The 13427-nt window shown below is 35.7% G+C and overlaps 3 protein-coding genes across 4 annotated transcripts; all 3 read left to right on the forward strand.

Moving 5' to 3' along the window:
* Positions 532-1389, forward strand: LOC104727563 (zinc finger protein ZAT3-like). Its single transcript, XM_010446658.1, has one exon. The coding sequence runs from the start codon at positions 532-534 to the stop codon at positions 1387-1389; it is 858 nt and encodes a 285-aa protein (XP_010444960.1).
* On the forward strand, positions 7166-11837 carry LOC104721254 (protein NLP2). 2 transcript variants are annotated; one of them, XM_010439194.2, is made up of 5 exons: positions 7166-7616; positions 8164-9244; positions 9366-9413; positions 9513-10533; positions 10623-11837. In XM_010439194.2, the coding sequence occupies exons 2-5, from the start codon at positions 8318-8320 to the stop codon at positions 11522-11524; spliced, it is 2898 nt and encodes a 965-aa protein (XP_010437496.1). In that variant the 5' UTR covers positions 7166-7616; positions 8164-8317; the 3' UTR covers positions 11525-11837. The 2 variants fall into 2 exon arrangements, with proteins under 2 accessions (XP_010437496.1, XP_010437497.1); XM_010439195.2 differs by lacking the exon at positions 7166-7616 and adding an exon at positions 7695-7929.
* On the forward strand, positions 12502-13333 carry LOC109127216 (isocitrate dehydrogenase [NAD] regulatory subunit 1, mitochondrial-like). Its single transcript, XM_019231739.1, has 2 exons — positions 12502-13011; positions 13280-13333. Exons 1-2 carry the CDS (start codon positions 12502-12504, stop codon positions 13331-13333), a joined length of 564 nt encoding a protein of 187 aa, XP_019087284.1.

Below are 13427 nucleotides of genomic sequence, written 5' to 3' on the forward strand. Positions count from 1 at the left end.
GGGTTTTTTTTTTTTTTTTTTTTTTTCTGTGGAAGCTCCACCGAAATGGGTAATGGAAGCTCCAAATCCACTAATCTTCTTTATATTTTACTCTGTGAAGAGAGTATAACACATTAATATGAACAATACCCTGGTTTAACAACTTTAATAACTGATGAAGTAGTTTTGAGTTTTGACTTATTGGCCTTACCAAACCAATCTCCCCAATACCAAGAAAGCTCTTGCATTACTCGAGAAACTGGACTTTAAGGCCCATTAGATATAAAATTGGGCCACAAATAATAAGCACTTAAGCAGCAAAACTGACACATTAAAAAAAAACGTGGATTCAAACTGCGAGAGGATAAGTCTCCTTACATAGTAAACCGCTCTGTTCCTCAACTGAAGTTAACTGTCTCCCTGTTCCTCCATAACTTCTTTCCTACGTAACCGTCTCCGTCTTCTTCTTCTTCTTCTACTTAAGCAACTCCTTTCTCTAACTCCTACTCTTTTTTTTTCGTTTTCATCAATCACTTTCTCTACGTGATCACGATGACCAACTATAATTCCTACTATGATCCCACCTTTCACATTCCACTTCATCCTTCTAACGCAAGAAACCCTAATCCAAATCTCCAGTTTGCTTTATCTCCAAGTTACGATCACAGTCCTAAAAGGAAACGCACTAAAACCATTGCTTCATCTTCTAGTTCTTCACCAAAGAAACCAAGGTACACCAAAAAACCAGACCCTAATGCCCCCAAAATCACACGTCCATGTACCGAATGTGGCAGACAATTCTGGTCTTGGAAAGCTCTCTTTGGTCACATGAGATGTCATCCTGAGCGTCAATGGCGTGGCATCAATCCTCCTCCTAACTACCGCAGCCCCACCACCGCAGCTTCATCAAAACAACTAAACCAGAGATCACTAGATTGGGTCTCATTTATGTCTGAGGAAGATCATGAAGTCGCTTCTTGTCTCTTAATGCTGTCTAATGGCACACCATCTTCATCGAGTACTAGTGAACGGTTCGAGTGTGGGGGATGTAAGAAAGTGTTTGGATCACACCAGGCTTTAGGAGGACACAGAGCAAGTCATAAGAACGTTAAAGGATGTTTCGCAATCACAAACGTAAACGATTATCCTATGACGGTTACCACTTCTAGTGATCATGATCATCAGGGAAAGATTGTTATGTTTTCAGGGCATCATAAGTGTAATATCTGTTTTAGAGTGTTCTCCAGTGGTCAGGCTTTAGGAGGTCACATGAGATGTCACTGGGAAAGGGAAGAGGAGCCGATCATTGGAGTTGGAGGGGCTTTGGATCTGAATGTTCCTGCAACAATACATGATCTTTCTAGTTCAGACACATTCGGGTGTTCTTTAGATCTTAGGTTAAGTCTTTAATTAGTATATATTTATATAATATAGGGAATTTAGTTATATTGGATGTTTGCTTCTTCTAATTGGTTAATGTTGTGATTTGATGGTATGTAAATGTATTTAGGATATTGGTATATCTTCTATATATATGCTTAATAAAGAAAATGTAGTACTGATATTTTGGTATATTAATTTGGAATCTGATAAACATGAAAAGATACGTGGACAATTAAGAAATCTTAATTACATGCTCTTTGATTCTGTAACAAGTTTTCAGTATTCTTTAGTTTGGTGTATCATCTTACATGAAAAATAAATGGAAGTGCGATTCGTAAAAGGGTAACTATATATTGACACATCGTAACAAAGGATTGACATAAAACTGAAAAACAGAGTTGATCGCCTAAAACATATGAAATCCATAAGAACATTAAAAGTCGGAGTTAATTAGTGCCATTGTTACCAAATTTTCATTGTTTGACCTGATCTCAAACTCACCACGATCTCCAAGACCTCCAACCATTCTATTTTTTAATAACTCTTACCGTTCTATATATCATGGATAGATTAGATCTTAATCCGCTAAAGAATCTTAGTCTTACTTATTTTTAAGATAACCTTGTTTTTCACCAGCTAGCTTTAAGATAAAGTAGTATAATTTATAAATTAAGATTGAATCTTTAAAAAAACTATTACTAATCTGAAGATTCAGATGCAATATAGGTAAGCACGCGGAACTAATTACAACATGCGCGAACCCTAATCCGAGACAGTTTTCAATTAATCTTCTCGAATCTGTTAAACAAATATTTTTCAGTTGTACTTCAAAACATTTATCAAAATAGTGCGACACACAACCTTCACGAATATTCAACTACGAACTCTATTTAATAACAATAATTATCGTTTACAGCGATGCTTGTTCGTATATTAATATACATCAAAAACAACAAAAAGAATCTTCTTATGAGATTTCCTTTAAAATTTAATAAATAGTATGTAAAATGCAATATTATCAACCAAAAAAAAAAAATCTTTTGCGCATATTATCAAAGATGAATCTCTCTAGCTCTCGTTTCTTGATTGATTATACTGGCTCGTGTACGTCACACGCGCGTGAGAAATATGTAAATAAAATTGTTCACGTACATTTCATATGTCTACATCTGCAACATGTTGACAAAAAAAGAAAGAAAAATATCTGAATCATAATACTTTTTATATGCTAGTTTGATTTGTTTTAAAATGGTAGATATGAAGGCTTACGTAAGCTGAAGTTGACCGATTTATCTCCTCACACGTTCTTTGCATCTCAAATTAGCACTCCATCCAAATAAAAATGGTGAACTATGCTCTAATTTAGTTTAGCTTATATATATAATCACATTAACTGGAATCCTGAAATACAACTAAACTCTATATTTCATAGAAAGCAATAACAACATTTCATAAGATATAAGTATATATCGTCCATATTTTTGTAATGGTTATAACTATTTTTTTTCGCTTAGCAAAATCGTCTAAAAAAAATTACATGATTGAGAATAGGCTTTGGCTTTGAGAAAAAGAAACAAAGATGATATATTTCTTGTTTTTTTTTCCTGAAATTATTATATTTAATCAGAAACCACAACTTGAATACTATTATATGATCCAAAAACATTAATTGGGTTGACGTCATAAGAAAATGTCAGATGGATCCAACACAAAATATACATAAATGAACGAATTTGACAATTCCTGATTGCTGATGCTTGGCGATTCGGCAATACGATGTTGTTTTATTTTAATAGTATAAACTAAACAGAAATGAAACAAAATATTAATTATTACAATGTATTGGACTAAGCATATAGTATATGTCTTTATGTAATGTAAATTGTAACTTATTAATATTAAATTCAGATCCGTAATAGAACAAAGTAATAAAGAGAAACCAGTGAGTACTACAACATACAGTTAGGTATTAAAAACATTATGTACCAATGTATATGTGTATTATGCAGTGTATATAGCTAGATTTAACTATGTGGGAAGCACGTCATCGTGATTATTTTAAGAGGAAAACCTATATACATACTTATATGAATATATTGCACCATAATGATTTAGTCTAATCAAAATATTTTAAGTGGATTCTTGAGCGAGATTAATTTATCTTTAAATCCAGGCTTTACACCTAATCAAACTACAATTCTAAAATCAGAAATAGCAAATTGTTAGTATATAACAATAATCTCATTTAACTTCTAGTGTGATGCCGCAATGGGTGGCGACAGAAAAATAATATTAATCACTTGGCTCTCATTTAAAAAGTCATTAAACGGCGTGACATCATCTTCCATTATCGCGAGCTTTGCTTCAGAAAAAGTATTATATCTAATCTTAGTTTATTTTTCTTTGAAAAACAAGAAGTACTTATGAGTTATGACATAATTAGTAAAGTAGCTTACTTACTAATTAACATTTGCCTTAAGATTTATAGCGCCACTTGCTAATTTTTCTAAACAAGTTTGTACGTATATACACATATACATATATACTCTCATGATTTCGATATTTGTTTATAATATCAAAGTCTTTCATCTAAAGTCTAGTTAATTATAAGGATTAAGGAGGTTTCATCGTGTAATCAAGGAGTGAAATTATTGTTTCCAGAAAAGCGACATGTGTAGGGCCTGCCGGATTCAGACAAAGAATTTCAGTGATAGAAATTTTCGTGCTATTTTTTATATATATTAAAAAAGTATAGAGAGATATTTCGTGCACGACAATATATTGTTATCGTCTAGATTGTGATCTGAGGATTCAGACATATATGTCTCGTCTAGATTGTAAACTAAATAAATGAATTGCATATATACGATAAAACTGATAAGTTATCATATAAACACATGGATTCCAACTGAGTATTTATGAAATTAATGGAGATTAAAGTAAGAGGATTACAATGAAATGAAATCATTTGTTTAGTAAGGTTTTGGACGCGGCGAGTCGGGGATATCGGACGATGAATAAGGGACGATGGCTCCTCAGATCACTGAGAGCCGTTTGATCCTTACTTTTTGGAGCAAAGTGGCTAAACTACTTAACCCAACTTTCTCCCCGCTCTCAAAGCCTGACCCTTTGGAAATTAGTTTACATTATTCTATAATCGTCCTCTAATTTACTATTCTGAGAATTGATAAATTGAGGAGAACATGTGTTAAAGACTGGATTGGATGTTGGATTTGCCTTATATTTGGTCTTGGATCGGTACATTGAAATTCTCAACGTTCATGTGGTAGTCGCACATTAAACTTCTATTAAAAACGAACGACTCAATCACGAAATTTTTGGGATGAGTAGATGTTAATATGGCTTATTTTCACATGCATATAACTAAAGAGCACAAAAAAAACCATATCGTAGTTCTAATATATTAATAATATTATGTATATTTCATTTGAAATTTATTGTTATTCATATTTGTGGATATAATTTTGAGGTAAATTAGTGAGAAAACTCATCTCGTAGCATCGTTCTTAAATTTCCTTCTATAAGTACCGAATGATTTCTAAAACTTTCACCAATCTTTGGTCTACAAAACAAAAAATTCTAACTAACTCTATAAACCGAACATATAAATTCAAGTACATTGGTAATTATCGAACACAATTGGTAGAGTTTAATGAGCAGCTCCTCATGTAATATTTGTCCGGCCTACAGTTGCTAAGTTTTATGTATAGATATGCTTCTTACACTATAAACAATCTCTTTACAAGTTTTCAAACAAAAAAAAAAGCTTTCTTCACCCACAAGAGTATTAATCTAGCATGATCGCTTTAATCGATGCTTCATTTTCTGAACTCTTTTTTTTTCATATATTTGTTTCAACATGATTTTTTGTTTCTCAATATTTGTTTCAACATGATATCTTGTCCAATTTAAGCTGTACGTGTGTTTGCAAAAGGAATGTTTTTCTTCTTCTTTATAGTAGAAGAATCCAATGCCTAGCTACCGCACAAACAAAGATGGTATAATATTTAAAACATTAAGAAATTTTCTATATTCAGTCAATGCTTTCAACCAATCAGAGATTTGGCGTTTGCTATAAAATGTTGTGTTTAATTACTAACTAAAACTGAGGAATTTAGCAAGCACAAAGAAGAAGTAACATCGGGTCAATTAAGTACTGAGACCAAGAACTCATGTGAGTAAACCTCAACCACTTAGACATTCGAGGCAGTCCCCATTATAAGTGTAGACAGACTTGTACTATGTGTTTGATCCTAGCTAGGTCTGTCTGGTCCAGTAGTCGAATATGATTCTAGTTGTACGTAAAATCGTTAGACCGCAAAACAAAACAACAAAACGGATGGGTACTTAAGATTTTTTACTTACAAAGTACTTGCAACGTAGGTAACATATGATTATCAGTTACACATTTAACTTGCAATACATTACACATTTTAACTTGCAAGGTTGGTTATAAGTTATAACTATGTACTATACACCAGTAACAACTTTCTTCATCACTTTTAACATTTTTGTTTTCTCTTTAATATTTCATACCGCACACATACATATATAGATTCCTAGAATAGATCTAGCTTTATGTAAAAATGTGAGATCCATATTTCAATCCTAAAATAACTGTTTTGGTCAAATACAATCTCAACGTTTGTTGTCGAGCTTCAATAATTCAAGTAATTAATTTCTAAATGATTACACTTTATAGCCATCATTAAAAATGGAAAGTACGTATATCATTATAGTTTATAAAAAAGTTTGCTATGATCAATCAGTGTGAGAAATCTTTATCATAAAAACAATTCAATTAGGCAATTAGCTAGTGAAGGAATCATTGTATAATCCGAAAAAAAAAAGAAACTATGTATTCCGTCTCTTCTTCCATGAATCGTCGGATCACATGGATGCCATTTGAAAGCATGAAATGAACTTTCAGAAAAGCATTAAAGTTTACAATTTTAAATTTTTAATGAATATATTAAGTAGTATAAGATAGTTTAAACCTCTTTTGTACTGAAATCAATACAAAGCTCAATCTTAAAGAAGAAGAGTAACTATTGGCTAATTATTTTAATTTGCATCTTATCAATCTATGAGCATAATACACTCACACATCTATATCCATATACACAGACATATATATACAGAGAGAATGAAAAAAAAAAACACCATGGCAAATACTGAAAGCACAAGAAAGATGAATAAATTAGAGCAATTAATTTATATATACAAAGGGCGTTTACGAAAATTTCAAACAAAGAGTTAAAAAACAAAAAAAAACTAGGGCTGAGGTCAGGAAAGGGATGATTGTTTTTAAGAGAAGTTAAAAGAAAGAAAGAATCTTGAAGGTCAAAATAATTAATGAAACCTGTTCAACATGACAGACATTGTCTTGTGCAAAGAATCTTTCTTCTCCCTCTCCCATTGATACAGATCAACAAGCTGTTTAACCAATCAAACAGAACAAAGTACACATTTGCTCACGTAATCAAAATAATTAATTAAATATCTGATATGTTTAAAAAATTTGGACGAATCTTTAAACAAGTAATAGGCCAAAAGACATCACCAACTACATCATTAGGAGAAACAAAACACCACCACAGAGCTCTTAAACACCCTCTCTTCCTCCTCTAATCTATTTCTCAAATTCTTATCTTTCTCTCTTTTGCAGAAGAAAACAGAGAAACAAAAGATCTTATTTTTAACTGCAGGTGGGGTTTTTTTTTTTTTTTTTATTTTTTTAATATTAATGGAAATGTGAAGAGATTAGAACAGTAGAGAGATCTAATTGGATGGTAAAAAACGGGTCCACTTTGTTCTTGGGGAAAGATTCTGCACGCCCACATGGTGAGAATTAAAATAGACTAATACTCCCTATTTACCCTTCTTCCATCACCACCTACTTGCGTGTGTCCAGAAAGAGAAAGAGAGATAAAAAAGAAGTGGTGATGATAATATCATCTATTTGATGAGCTAAAGGAGTTTTTTTTCTCAGTTTTCTTTTTTTTCTTTTCTTCATCATTTATGTGTATTGTGTACCAATAAACAGAGACCAAACAAACAAGCCTCTCTTAATAACTGAAAAAAAAACCAGAGCAGAGCTTCTTTTTTGTTGTCCTGTCAGCTCTTATTTGTTAACTCTTACTTCTTCTGAGTGTTTGAAACCCAAAAGTCATTTTTTTTTTTTTTCTTCTCTGAAATTCTCTCTACTTGCTCGAGGAATCTTGCTTGATAAAGTAAGTAACTTTTTTTTTTTTCTTTCTTTTGTGTGGGTTATGTAGTTTAGTTACTAACTATTTCTGGGGTTTTGTCGGACGATTGTTTTGTTCTTTGTGTTATGGAGCATCAGAAGATTTTTTTGTTCTATGGAAACTGATGTCATGAAGCATCAGATTCTCAGTTTATATACTTTCATTATCTTCTTGTGTGTGGCATTGATTGTCTACTGGAAATTTCCTTTGAATTTGTCTTTTTAAGTGTGTTCAATAATTGGCCCTCTTGGAGAGTTTCCATGTCCATTGGGGAATATTGTACTTGAAAGCTGCTGATGTTAGTACTTGATGAATCCCTCCTCCTTTCAAGTCAACTCTCTGTAGCTTTCCTTTTTTATATATATTAATAGCCTCTCTATGATCTCACATCTCTCTTAAATTTCTTTTATATACATGTTTCAAATGCACTTTTGATCTTGCAGTTGACATAGACTGAGTTTTTCTTTGCTCTTATCTTGTTTCTGCTTTCTTTCTTGTTTGGGTTTTGATCATGTTTCGACAACCTTTGCAGATCGGTTATGTAGAACACCTTAAGGGGACCTCAAAGACGCTTGGTCTTGCTGGTTCTTGAAGTACAACATCAAAGCACAAGTCACTAATTATTTTTTTAGGGTTTTGGTGGATACGAGATTGGGTTGAAAACAAAAAAAGGAGTTTCTTTTGATATGGAAGGTGGTGGGGGTGGTGGTGGAGATGGCAGTTTCTTACCAAATTCTAGCTTTGGTGTATTCTCTGAGACGGCTATGGATATGGATTTCATGGAGGAACTCTTCTATGATGGATGTTGGCTTGAGACAACAGATGGTAAGAGCTTGAAGCAGACGTTGGGACAACAAGTTTCTGATTCTACCACCATGAGTGACAACAACAATAACTCTTTCCTTTATGGTTATCAATTTGCTGAGAACCCTTCACAAGATCATATCTCTAACGAAGAAACAGGGAGAAAGTTTCCTCCAATAACACCGGGCTTCCTCAAGATCGAGGATCTCTCTAATCAGCCGTTGAATCAAGTACCTTTTGACCAGTCTGCAGCCATGAGTTCTGCACAAGCAGAGAAGTTTCTCCTTGAAGAAACTGAAGGAGGAAGAAGATGGTGGATTGCTCCAAGAACAAGTCAAGGCCCTTCTTCATCAGTGAAAGATAGATTAGTACAAGCTATAAAGGGTCTTATGCAAGATAAAGACTTCCTCATACAGATATGGGTACCAATTCAACAAGAAGGCAAAAACTTTCTCACCACTTTGGAGCAGCCACACTTCTTCAACCCTAAATACTTAAGTCTTAAAAGATACAGAGATGTTTCAGTGGCCTACAATTTCCCGGCTCATGAGGATTCCACGGAGTCTGTGGGTCTTCCTGGCCGTGTTTTCCTCGGGAAGCTACCTGAGTGGACACCTGATGTGCGCTTCTTCAGAAGCGATGAGTATCCGCGCATCAAAGAAGCAGAGAAATGTGATGTTCGTGGATCATTAGCCCTTCCTGTATTTGAAAGAGGTAGTGGGACTTGTTTGGGTGTTGTTGAGATTGTTACAACTACTCAGAAGATGAATTACAGGCCAGAGCTTGACAATATCTGTAAAGCTCTCGAGGTTTTTCTCTTTCCTTGGTGTCTCAAAGTCATCCAGTTACATGTTTAACAAAATAACACTTGAATGAGAAGATTTGTTTGTGTATTTGTAGCCTAAAGAGGTTTCTTGTTTTTTTTTGTAGTCTGTTAATCTAAGGAGTTCAAGAAACTTGAAATCTCCAAGCAGAGAGGTGTGTTAAAATGGTCTCATAAACCAAACTTTTACTCTTCAACACACAGAAACTTTGAACTTTTGTTGCTAAATGTCATCATATGCCCTTTTGTTACAGTTTCTGCAGGTCTATAATGAATTCTACTATGCAGCATTACCTGAGGTATCAGAGTTTTTGACATGGGTCTGCAGATTATATGATCTACCTCTGGCTTTAACGTGGGCACCGTGTGCTCGGCAAGGCAAAGTTGGATCCCGCCATTCTGATGAGAACTTCTCAGAGTGTGTTTCAACTGTAGATGATGCTTGCATTGTCCCTGACCATCAGAGTCGTAATTTTCTAGAGGCATGTTCTGAACACCATCTGCTTCAAGGGGAAGGCATTGTGGGAAAAGCTTTCAAGGCAACCAAACTGTTTTTTGTGCCTGAAGTAATCACTTTTAGCAAAACCAACTATCCTCTTGCACACCATGCTAAGATCTCAGGTCTACATGCTGCTTTAGCAGTCCCACTGAAAAGCAAATTCAATGGTTCCGTTGAGTTTGTGTTGGAGTTTTTCTTTCCAAAAACTTGCCTTGACACCGAAGCGCAACAAGATATGCTCAAGTCACTCTCTGTGACCCTGCAGCAAGATTTCAGGAGCTTAAATCTTGTCATTGATAAAGAACTAGAGCTAGAAGTGGTGTTTCCCGTTAGAGAGGAAGTAGTATTTGGAGAAACCGGAGAGAATATGAAACCTTTGCCTTTGGAAGAAATTTCTCAAGAAGATTCTTCATGGATCTCACACATGATAAAGGCTAACGAGAAAGGTAAAGGTGTGTCTCTTTCTTGGGAGTACCAGAAAGAAGAGCCAAAAGAAGAGTTCATGCTCACATCTGGATGGGATAACAATCAGATTGGATCAGGACACAGTAACTTTATTTCAGAAACCGATCAGTTTCAGAAGGTGTCAAATTCAGGACTCAGAATCGACATGGATCCAAGTTTTGAATCAGCTTCTTTTGGTGTGGGGCAGACATTGTTAGGCAGTAGAAGACCAGGTGAGAAGAGAAGAACAAAAACAGAAAAGACTATTGGTTTAGAAGTTCTTCGACAATACTTTGCAGGAAGCCTCAAAGATGCAGCCAAGAGCATTGGTGGTAAGAAAACTTCTTGTTATTATGTTCATTTTATCAACTTCTCTCTGACAGTGAAGGATGATTCACACAGTTTCATTCTTATGTTGCAGTCTGTCCAACTACCTTGAAAAGAATATGCAGACAACACGGGATAACACGATGGCCTTCTCGGAAGATCAAGAAAGTGGGACACTCATTAAAGAAGCTCCAACTTGTTATAGACTCTGTTCAAGGTGTTCAAGGCTCTATTCAACTTGATTCATTCTATACAAGTTTCCCAGAACTAAGCTCCCCGCATATGTCTGGTACTGGCACTACCTTCAAGAATACTGACCAGTCAAGGAATGTAACTGCTCAAACCGAGAACGGTGTTTCAGCACAGGGAACTGCTGCTGCAGCTCCAAAGTCACCTCCATCATCTTCTTGTAGCCACAGCTCTGGTTCAAGCACATGCTGTTCAACTGGAGCTAATCAAAGTAGCAATACTGGAAACACCTCAAATACTGTAACCACTCTGATGGCTGAAAATGCAAGCGCAATCTTGAAGAGAGCTCGTAGCGAGGTAAGGCTGCATACGATGAATCAAGAGGAAACAAAGTCCCTCTCTCGAACACTAAGCCACAAAACGTTCAGTGAGCATCCTCTTTTCGAAAACCTACCTCGGTTACCGGAGAGTAATAGAAGGAAGTTGAAAGCAGAAGGGGCCTCTAAAGTGAAAGCCACATTTGGGGAGGCCAAAGTACGGTTTACGTTGCTCCCTACTTGGGGATTCAGAGAGTTGCAGCATGAGATTGCTAGGCGTTTTAACATAGATAATATTGCACCCTTTGATCTGAAGTACCTGGATGATGACAAGGAATGGGTTCTTCTGACATGTGAAGCGGATCTTGAGGAATGTATCGACATTTATAGATCATCACAGAGCCGCACAATCAAGATCAGCGTTCATGAAGCTTCTCAAAACAAGCTGGGAGGTTCTTTTGGTAGCATCGGTCTTGGTCCTTCGTTATAAGCAAATCACTCAGGTATAAAAGGTTGTACCTGCAAAAAAAGAAAAGAAAAAAGACCAGGAGAGATTCAACTAATTTTAATAAATAGTGTGTTAGAAAAGTATTACTCACCATTTTATAGCAATGGGCATCGTTTTTGTAAACATATTTTTCAGTGCCCCTGGATCATACCCCATTTTGCAAGCAGCACTAGTGGACTGGTTTCCTGCATCGGCTTAGCAGTTTTTTTGTATAATAAGGCGATGCATACCAGAAACATGCTTATTATATATGTATGTATTTTTATTCTGTACATCATTTTTCATCTGGATTCTACTAAGCTCTGCAAGTAATGTTTAAAATTGGAATATCTTCACTTACTTGCATTCTACTAAACATTACAGTCAAAGCTTACTGTGTACTAACATTACGTCTCAGTAGAGATCTAAGTTTCTTTTTTTGACTCTTGCTATGTGAGAGTTTACTAATGTCAATCCAAGAGCATTAGACTGAGTACCAGATTCGCAACATTTGGTAAAAATGAGGAGGTTTTAAATGTAGAAAAGTCCAAGTGGTCCACTTGAGCACCAATTCAGTAAAAAAGCATTGTCCAGAAGATTCGGATTTTTGGGATTATTGAGAGACGAAGTGATAATTTTGCAAATGCTGTCTCATGTTCACACCTGATCAAAAATTTACCTGCAATTTTGTAAATAACTGAGGTAAAAAATTGAGCAATATCAAACTAATGGGGGCAGTTGTATAAATATCCGAATTGACGATTTAGCAAATATGGGTCTAATAAGCAAATATCGAATTCTTTTATGGAAATATCTTAATAAGATGAAGATTTTGGGGAGTAAATGTGTAAATACCTAAAATTTAACAATAAACGCTTTTCGTCCGCCTCCAGCTCCCAAAGGCCAAAGGGCGAAACTTCTTCTTCTTCTTCGATCAAATCTTTTATCTCAGATTCAAACCCAACATTCGCAGAGAAAAAATGTCTCGCCGATCGCTAACTCTACTCAAGAATCTCGCTAGAAACGCGAATGGATCGGGTATCCAGACCCGATCGGTGACTTACATGCCTAGACCCGGTGACGGAGCACCACGCGCAGTGACGCTGATTCCTGGAGATGGAATCGGTCCTCTGGTGACGAACGCCGTGGAGCAGGTGATGGAAGCGATGCACGCGCCGATCTTCTTCGAGAAGTACGATGTTCACGGAGAAATGAGCCGTATGCCGCCGGAAGTGATGGAGTCGATAAGGAAGAATAAGGTTTGTTTGAAAGGTGGGCTTAAGACTCCTGTCGGTGGTGGTGTGAGTTCGCTTAACGTGCAGCTTAGGAAAGAGCTTGACCTCTTTGCGTCTCTGGTCAACTGTTTCAATTTGCCTGGTTTGCCTACTCGCCATGAAAATGTTGATATCGTTGTCATCAGAGAGAACACTGAAGGTGAGTATGCGGGGCTTGAGCACGAGGTTGTTCCTGGTGTCGTTGAGAGTCTTAAGGTGAGAATTCCGATTTTTTGCTCCTCGTTCAGTCTTCATTTGGATTATGGCCTTATGATATATGAATTTTGTGGAATCTAAGCTTAGAGATTAGCCTTTTAGGTTAACTTAGATTGATCTGACATGTTCGTTAAGGGGATTTCATTTCAATTGCCATATAGTTGAAACTTAAAACAATGATGGATGAACATTTTATGCCTAATTCGATGATTATGGACTAGTTGCTTATCACTATTGTGTGAGTATACTTTTTTGTGTATATTTGCAGATGCATGTTGCTTATTATCTTTGTTTGCAAATGGTTTTTTTATACTATGTGTGATTTGTTCTGATCCTATTCTTCTGCTAGGTGATCACGAAGTTCTGTTCTGAGCGTATTGCAAAGTATGCTTTTGAGTATGCGTACCTCAACAACA

Source organism: Camelina sativa, chromosome 11 (genome assembly GCF_000633955.1).
Source record: "Camelina sativa cultivar DH55 chromosome 11, Cs, whole genome shotgun sequence".
Taxonomy (NCBI): domain Eukaryota; kingdom Viridiplantae; phylum Streptophyta; class Magnoliopsida; order Brassicales; family Brassicaceae; genus Camelina; species Camelina sativa.

Excerpts from the sequence above, each read along its gene's own strand:
- LOC104727563 (XM_010446658.1), top strand. The coding sequence starts at position 532 with ATGACCAACTATAATTCCTACTATGATCCCACCTTTCACATTCCACTT.
- LOC104721254 (XM_010439194.2), top strand. The coding sequence starts at position 8,318 with ATGGAAGGTGGTGGGGGTGGTGGTGGAGATGGCAGTTTCTTACCAAAT. Across the intron at positions 9,245-9,365 it reads ATATCTGTAAAGCTCTCGAG|TCTGTTAATCTAAGGAGTTC; the intron begins GTTTTTCTCTTT and ends TTTTTTTTGTAG. Across the intron at positions 10,534-10,622 it reads TGCAGCCAAGAGCATTGGTG|TCTGTCCAACTACCTTGAAA; the intron begins GTAAGAAAACTT and ends CTTATGTTGCAG.
- LOC109127216 (XM_019231739.1), top strand. The coding sequence starts at position 12,502 with ATGTCTCGCCGATCGCTAACTCTACTCAAGAATCTCGCTAGAAACGCG. Across the intron at positions 13,012-13,279 it reads GTGTCGTTGAGAGTCTTAAG|ATGCATGTTGCTTATTATCT; the intron begins GTGAGAATTCCG and ends GTATATTTGCAG.